The sequence below is a fragment of the Conger conger genome, chromosome 5, assembly GCF_963514075.1.
Source record: "Conger conger chromosome 5, fConCon1.1, whole genome shotgun sequence".
NCBI lineage: Eukaryota > Metazoa > Chordata > Actinopteri > Anguilliformes > Congridae > Conger > Conger conger.
The window spans coordinates 63,303,468-63,312,626 of record NC_083764.1 but is presented as its reverse complement, the minus strand read 5'-3'; the positions used below and the strand labels follow the sequence as shown (position 1 = coordinate 63,312,626).

Genomic DNA, 9,159 nt, shown 5'->3' with positions numbered 1-9,159 from the left:
GGGTGTAGTAGGGGGTTTCGGGGTGTAGTTTTGGGGTGTAGTAGGTAGTTTTGGGGTGTAGTAGGCTGTTTTGGGGTGCAGTAGGTAGTTTTGGGGTGTAGTAGGCGGTTTCGGGGTGTAGTTTTGGGGTGTAGTAGGCGGTTTCGGGTGTAGTAGGCGGTTTTGGGGTGTAGTTTTGGGGTGTAGTAGGTAGTTTTGGGGTGTAGTAGGCGGTTTTGGGGTGTAGTAGGTAGTTTTGGGGTGTAGTAGGCGGTTTTGGGGTGTCGTTTTGGGGTGTAGTAGGCGGTTTTGGGGTGTAGTTTTGGGGTGTAGTAGATAGTTTCTCACCGTGAGTTTCACCTCCCCGTCCTTCAGCCGCAGACTGAATCGCGCCGCCTCCAGATTCCGGTCTCTGCTCCCGTCATCCGCCATGGAGAGAAAACCACTGAGCTCCAGCTTCTCCACATACTACACACACACACACACACACACACACACACACACACACACACACAAAGAAAAGTAGAGATGGTCAGTGCAGCTCTGATTTGCTGACAGGTGTGCGCAGCTTTCCACAGATTGCTTGTTTAATCTGCAGTCAGTCAGTGAGCGCAGTTAGGCTGAGCGAGCAGTGAAGGGTCGTCCGGAACGACTGGAACGACTGGAACGACTGGAAGTATGAAGGCCACGAGCACAGGTAGGCTGCGCATTGAGGTGTGCGGGCTACAGCTGGTCTAACTTCCTCACCTCGCTGACACACTCCACACACACCTCGCTGACACACTCCACACACACTCACCACGCTGACACACTCCACACACACACACACTCACCTCGCTGACACACTCCACACACACTCACCTCGCTGACACACTCCACACACACACACTCACCACGCTGACACACTCCACACACACACACTCACCACGCTGACACACTCCACACACACTCACCACGCTGACACACTCCACACACACACTCACCTCACTGACACACTCCACACACACACACACACACACACACACACACTCACCACGCTGACACACTCCACACACACTCACCTCGCTGACACACTCCACACACACACACACTCCACACACACACACACACACACACACTCACCACGCTGACACACTCCACACACACTCACCTCACTGACACACTCCACACACACTCACCTCACTGACACACTCCACACACACACACTCCACACACACTCACACACACACACACACACTCACCTCACTGACACACTCCACACACACACACACACACACTCACCACGCTGACACACTCCACACACACTCACCTCACTGACACACTCCACACACACTCACCTCACTGACACACTCCACACACACACACTCCACACACACACACACACACACTCACCTCACTGACACACTCCACACACACTCCACACACACTCACACACACTCACACACACTCACACACACTCACACACACTCACACACACACACACACTCACCTCACTGACACACTCCACACACACTCCACACACACACACTCCACACACACTCACACACTCCACACACACTCCACACACACTCACCTCGCTGACACACTCACCTCACTGACACACTCCACACACACTCCGCTGACACACTCCACACACACACACACTCACCACGCTGACACACTCCACACTCCACACACACTCACCACGCTGACACACTCCACACACACTCACCACGCTGACACACTCCACACACACTCACCACGCTGACACACTCCACACACACTCACCTTGCTGACACACTCCACACTCCACACACACTCACCTTGCTGACACACTCCACACACACTCACCTCGCTGACACACTGCACACACACACACACTCACCACGCTGACACACTCCACACACACACACACTCACCTCGCTGACACACTCCACACACACACACACTCACCTCGCTGTCCCTGTGGCTGTTGAAGAAAAACAGAGTGTTTCCACACACACACGTCCACAGCCTCCGGAACACCTGCAGGACGGAGAGGGGGAGGGAGGGAAGGGAGGGGGAGAGGGAGGGAGGGAGGAGAGAGAGGGAGAGGGACAGAGGAAGAGGGAGGGAGGGAGAGGGAGGGAAACAGGGAGGGATGGAGGAGAGTAAGAGAGAGAGGGAGGGGGAGGAGAGAGAGAAAGGGAGGATACATTTAATTTAATACATGTCAATAAGGCTCTAATAATAAACTTCATAAGGCACCTTTCATACAATGGCTAGCAGCCATAAGTGCACACAGAGAAAAACAACTGATAAACAACAATAACAGAGCAATAAAACAATGACAAAAGATTATTAAGTTTGCAATCAGTTTGAATTATGAATAAATAAATAAATAAATATGCCGCATCCCCTCCCTGCACACCCGGGGCAGCTCCTCGGTCACGTTACCAAAACAGGAACTTTCGAGCCCAAACGCACCCGCTTCCTGTTATCACAGCCATCCCTGGCTCCGTGGGAGCGCGTGGAGGCGAGTTTACGGTCCAAAAAAACGCACAGAGGCGCTAAGCTCAAGCCAAGGCCCGCTGCACCAGAGCGCTTTGGCGAGGCCGTTCTGACGCTCACGCACAAGAGGAACTCTGCCTGTTAGAGTGACTACAGACTCCGGCTGCAAGATTTTCATATAAACACCAGGCAGACAAACCAGTTTTTAATGTTTATTACTCTTTTCCTCGCTCTTCTCTTTCAAGAAAACCAGTTTACAAAATTACATTTTTCAGAACAAGAATGTTTGTTTTCTGCTATGATCCACGTGTTTGGGATCGTAGCAGAAAACATCCACGTTGTTTGGGATCGTATCAGAAAACGTCCACGTTGTTTGGGATCGTAGCAGAAAACATCCACGTTGTTTGGGATTGTAGCAGTGGGGTCTGAGTGGACCGCCACTCCCTGCAAAATCCACTGCTGTAATTACATTACATTACATTATTGGCATTTGGCAGACGCTCTTATCCAGAGCGACGTACAACAAAGTGCATACCCATAACCAGGGATAAGTTCGCTGAAAGACCCTAGAGGTAAGTACAATTTCAACTGCTACCTGTACAACAAAGATAAGGACAAGGGCCATTTTTTTTTTTTTTTTTTTTTTTTTTTTTTTGAACAAACAAACAAACAGAGCAAAAGTCACCAAAGTTAACTATCCAAACACTGCTTACCTAGCCAACTAAAATACTGATACACAAGTCACAGAGACAACAATTAAGGTTCACAGGGAGGTAGGGAGGGATGGGGAGAGGTGCTGTTTGAAGAGGTGTGTCTTCAGCTTGCGCTTGAAGGTGGGGAGGGATTCTATAGTTCTGACCTCAATTACCCGCGTGAGAGACACAGCCACAGTAAAAAACGGGCGTGGTTCGCCAGAAGGGTTCCAGTAAGGAATTCTGGACTTTGAGTTGAGACGCTGTAAAGATACGGCCACTTAAGGAAACAATCTTTACATCTGGTTTTTTTTACCCATAAGGAAGCAGAGTTTGGCACACCTGGTTTAATAACGGACGTGTAAGTCAATAAGAACGTGGAAATACATTACATTACATTATTAGCGTTTGGCAGAAGCTCTTATCCAGAGCGACGTACAGTTGATTAGACGAAGCAGGAGACAATCCTCCCCTGGAGCAATGCAGGGTTAAGGGCCTTGCTCAAGGGCCCAGCGGCTGTGCGGATCTTATTGTGGCTACACCGGGATTAGAACCACCGACCTTGCGTGTCCCAGTCATGTACCTTAACCACTACGCTACAGGCCGCCCTGTATGAGCAAGGAGGGGAATATCCACCCCCACCCCCCCATCCTGCCTTCTCCCGCTTATCAAACAATATTCCACCCACCAGAGTTCATTCAACTCTTTGTTTACCGAGCGGCATCGTGTATAAACCGCACGGGTACATCTCTCTTCCAGTAAAGGCAGGGAGCGCAGACAGCATTACTAGAACCTTAGTCCCTGCAGTGTTTTTACAGCATCATTTCCATCAGCAGAACATTTCAGAAATTCAAAAAAAAAAAAAAAAAAAAAAATGAAGGCACACTTTTTGCCAAACAATGACCTGAATTAACTGCTTCCCTTATGGAGATGTGATATGTTACAATATATTGTACGTACTGTATGTAGCCTTTTGAATATATATACATACACACAGACACACACACATATATACACATATATATACACACATATACATATACATATATATAGACATATATACACACATATACATATACATATATATAGACATATATACACACATATACATATACATATACATATACACACACATATATATACACATATATATATATAAATGGTAAATGGTAAATGGTAAATGGCAGGCATTTATATAGCGCCTTTATCCAAAGCGCTGTACAATTGATGCTTCTCATTCACCCATTCACACACCGACGGCGATAGGCTGCCATGCAAGGCGCCGACCAGCTCGTCAGGAGCATTTGGGGGTTAGGTGTCTTGCTCAGGGACACTTCGACACAGCCTGGGCGGGGGATCGAACCGGCAACCCTCCGACTGCCAGACGACTGCTCTTACTGCCTGAGCCATGTCATATATATATATATATATATATATGTATATGTGTACAACACAGCACTTTTAAAAAACTATACATACAGTCATATGTGATATGTGAGTAATATTTTGTATATTTGCATATAGAAGGGCCGCCTGTAGCCTATTGGCTAAGGTACATGACTGGGACCCGGAACGTTGATGGTTCAAGCCCCGGTCATCCATGCGGCCGTTGGGCCCTCAAGCAATGCCCTGAACCCCACATTGCTGTCATATACATAAGTCTAATCAACTGGAAGTCCCTTTGGACAAAAGCATCAGCTAGATAACAAATCATACTGACACAGTATTTTACTTCCAAGGCATTTTCAGAAGGTTAAATTCCACTGGCATATTAGGGTTCATTAGTGAAAGGAGCCAAAAAAACTGGCCTGTCAGCCCTGACACAAGCTTCCAGAGAGCCAGGGGGGGCAGATGGTCCCGGGCCCCAGTCTGGAGGTCTTAACCTTCTTCCCTCACCCCTGGGACCCCAGGGACCCCAGGGAGCCCGTCTGCCACAGGCATGGCCCTCGGCCCTCGCCATGGCGATGCCAATGAGTGACATCCCCCCTGCCTCAGCTGAGCTGAGCCTGGAGCTCACTCCCTCCAACCCCCGCCCACCACCTCCCCTGACATTTTTATTCTCTAAACCAGGGGTGCAAAACTCCATTCCTGAAAGGCCTTTGTGTGTGTGTGTGTGTGTGTGTGTGTGTGATATATATGTGCGTGTGTTATTTGTATGTGTGTGAGTGTGTGTGCGTTTGTGTGTGTGTGTGTGTGTGTGATATATGTACATGTGTTATGACTTATTTCTGTGCATGTGTGTGTGTGTGTGTATGTATGTGTGTGATATGTGCGTGTGTGGGTGTGCATGTGTGTGATATGTGCGTGTGTGTGTTTGAGTTTGTGGGTGTGTGATGTATGTACGCGTGTTATGGGTGTGTTATTTCTGTGTGTGTGTGTGTGTGTGTGTGTGTGTGTGTGTATGCGTGTTGGTTTTCAGTTGTTCTCTTTAGTTGCTTTAGCTAAATTTTCTAAACAGCTGTACACCAAACATGCCAGTTCCGTCATTCTGTATATCGGACCACAAGGAAACATTTTCACCAAGGATACAGCTGTAATTGATGACTACATCAAAAAAGCAAGACCAAAAAAATTTTTACAAAAAAGTCATCTTAATGATGTAATTAAGAGCAGGAGTTGGCACCATATCGCAGGCCTGATTAGCGCCAGGGAAAAGCAGGGGGTGCTTTAAATTCACATTTTTGTCATCCTGCCTGCTCTCCGCCCTCTTTGTTCTTTTCACTGCAATCTCCCTTGGGGGGCACCCCCACCGAACCCCCCCACCGGCGCTGTGCCACACACACCCCTCTTTCCCCACTAACAGCTGCTCAATTATCTCCACGGCGACCGTCAGAGGAGCACCGCCCGCTTTGAATGTGTAAATGAATAATAGTAATAAAAGAAGAAAAAAAAAAAAAAAAAAAGTGCTATTTTCCCTGGAGTGCCTTTCCCATTTTTAACATTCACCCTCCCAAAAACACTCCACCCAAGTCATTACGCTGCAGCGCAAAAACTACAGCCAAAAACTGCAAAACACGACCCCCCCCCCCCAGAAACCGGCTGGCGAAAAATGCGCTCCAGCTCGCCAAAATTGAATAAATCTTTCCCCGGCTCAATCAGCGTCGCCTAACGCATAATGAACCAACGCTCACGGGACTGGACGGAACCCGGAGAGACGGGATCATTTGCACGCGCTTATGTGATGCAAATTGATGTATACACAGTAATGGAGAATTGGTTAGCCCTGTAACAGATAAACGCACAGGCAGACAGGGAAGTCCGTCTCTCACAGTGTGACCGTTTTTTTTTATTTATTTTTTTATCCTGACCATGTTCCGTGTTATTTGATGATGACAGATATTATAGCTTCCCTGTAACAGCTCCTCTACTGAAACATTAACACCCATTCGGTTTCGTAAAAGTACGCCGTGCCTTCAATAAACGAGTGCACCTGTGCCCGTCTCGATGCACTCGAGCAGGGAACGATCTCAACACAAGTAAATGTTAAGTACGGGCCCTTAACACCGCACACAGAGCTCTTCGCGGTGAGATCCATTAGCGGTAAAGGTTAACTCTCTGTGAAGTGTTACATAGGCTGCCCCCGTGGGTGTGATTGAGCAATGTGGACGTGACGTGACAATTATTTCACACACGAATTTACGAAATCCAATCCAGGAACACGAGAAACCTGCATGCTTTTCGCGCATTGTATACATTAAATTCCAAGATTACAACACTTTTGCGCACGGTTACACGCAGAACCGCGCAATGTCATAACAGCAGAGCAGGCTGTGCGCTATTGTCTAGGCTAGTCTATGAGGAGACGGCTTGAAATAACCGGTATAAATATGCTACTGATATACCGGTATACTGTATTACAGTAGGCTATACTGACGACCGCCACACATCAACAACTTGAATGAATTAAGTCATGTCATCACTGAGATCTCGCCGCCTGGACAAAGAATTACTGTTCATGTCTCAAGCACAGTGCAACACTTTCAGTCCACGCTGAACCGACACTGTGTCCTTTCAGGTTTCGTTCTTTAGAAAAAAATAAAATAAAAAAACGACAAGCAACGAAATCCAGGCACGTCTCCTTCCAACAGTGATATCGGGAGGGGGGGGGGGGGGATATGCGTGCAAGTTCAGCGATTCCATACGTGTGTATTGGCAATTTGGGCACCGCAAAACGCATTTGCAGTAGCCTACAAATGTGCCAGTGCTTTTCATCCACCACGCCGTCCACCTTACTCCATATCGTGCCTGGGGTATTGGCCGCAACTGATTTAGCAGGTGCCGGCGCGAGCGATGAAGCGACGAGGCAACGACACAACACGCAACTAATTTAGCTAAATATGAGGGAGGGGGGCGGACAAAATTAGGAGGATTACCTTCTCCTTTGACGCTTTCTTCTCGAGGTAACCCTCGTGGTAGCAGGCGGGCAGCTGCGACCGCGGTCGCCCCGCACGCTTTGTGGATGTCGTGGCCGCCATGAAGAGCCGCAAACTCGGGAGCAGCGGGACAAAGGGATGCCTCTCAACTGTAGACTAAAGTAACAGGGGCAATGCCTCGCCTTCCCCCCTGCCCGCACCCCCGACTAAGAACCAACGGTAACGTTTAAAACTAAATAATGTTTTTGTGTCTGATCTACGTGCAAAAAGCAAAAAAAATGTTACGGTTTTGACCGAAACTACACCAGACTAATTGTCAGTTGTTAATTGGATGAAAACACGTGACTGAAAAAAAAATCTCCAGTTCAGATGCTTAAATCTGCCGATGAAACGTAAGAATGCGTACTAGGCATTATGCTACTTGGTGAGTCAGACAAGGAGACTCGAACAAAGAGCTTATTAAAACACTATCCTTTGTATGACATTGTTTTGCTTCTTTCATGCACTAGCCTATTCTGCCTAAAGCGACATTTTGCTTTCAGCGCTGTCAACGGATAATGAAAAATCCCATCAAAAATACTCGGGTTATATTTCTGCCCGTAAGATTCACTCCTATTGAACGCGTCTGCCAATCTAAGCAGGTGTTTACTACGAGTTCACGCCCACTGCGGTCGCCGATTGGTCCGTCGACGCTTCGCTGACGCGACGCCAGCAAATTCCCTCGCCTGCCCGATATATAGTCTGAATATGCGCCCACGCCGCGACGGCTGGTGTGGCGCTACATCAGCTGAAGTTGGCAAATCTGACTTTAGGGAATTTACCCATCCACAAAGATCAGGCAGGCTGAAAAATATACAAAGCAGTAGTCAAGCACATTTTCGCTACTTTACGTTACTTTTGAATAGGCAGCATAGTTAAAGCAAGGGAAACTTAATGAGTTTATTGGAGGACTACTCTTAAATAGTGGTACCCAAATTCGGTCCTGGGCCCCCCTGTGTATCTGTGTATGCCGGTTTTAATTCCAACTACAATCGCAATCCCAGAACACAATCTGTTCATTTTTATTAAGTACTTTTCGTGCTTAGATGGATTATATACCCTCTTATGCCACATTGCCAGAAATATGTATGCATGCTGTGCACAAATAATTAATTTTACTGGTTCATATTGTGCTACAAATAGCAAACAATGACATAAAAATGTTAATAGGCTATGAAAGGGGGAACAATTAAGTTAAACTCCTGTGTCTGGGAGCCTAATTAGGAATCCATTGATTAACCCAAGTCTTTCATTTGATCCAGAAACCTTACCACTTATGTAATGGTTTGCAATTCAGCACAAAAATCCCAATATGAACCTGGGAATTTAATTCCTGGCACGAATACCTCTTTTCTGACATGTGGTTTATGAGAATGAATAAATAATCCACTCTAAGCACGAAATTAATTTAAAATTAATAGCATGTTAAAATTCTGGGATTTGCAATTGTGGTTGGAACCAATAACCAGCATACACGTGCACTGGGAACCAGTGCTATAAACGGGGGAGAAATGGGGGCAAATTGTCCCATGCGGAGAAATGGCGAAGACGAAGATAAATTGTAAACACAGGCCGACACAACGTGCAGTGCACAGCATGCGCAGATA

General features: G+C 47.1%; 1 protein-coding gene across 1 annotated transcript in view; it reads right to left on the bottom strand.

The window, feature by feature from the left end:
* The window catches only part of LOC133128971 (signal-transducing adaptor protein 2-like), a 13,494-nt gene extending 5,440 nt beyond the window's left edge, over nucleotides 1-8,054 (bottom strand). Inside the window, exons 1-3 of the mRNA XM_061242778.1 lie at nucleotides 7,514-8,054; nucleotides 1,912-1,983; nucleotides 328-447 (exon numbers count right to left, since the gene is read on the bottom strand). Of these exons, the coding sequence (XP_061098762.1) occupies nucleotides 328-447; nucleotides 1,912-1,983; nucleotides 7,514-7,615 (294 nt within the window). The 5' untranslated portion in view covers nucleotides 7,616-8,054. The remainder of the gene's footprint in view (nucleotides 1-327; nucleotides 448-1,911; nucleotides 1,984-7,513) is intronic.
* Nucleotides 8,055-9,159: the final 1,105 nt, after the last annotated feature.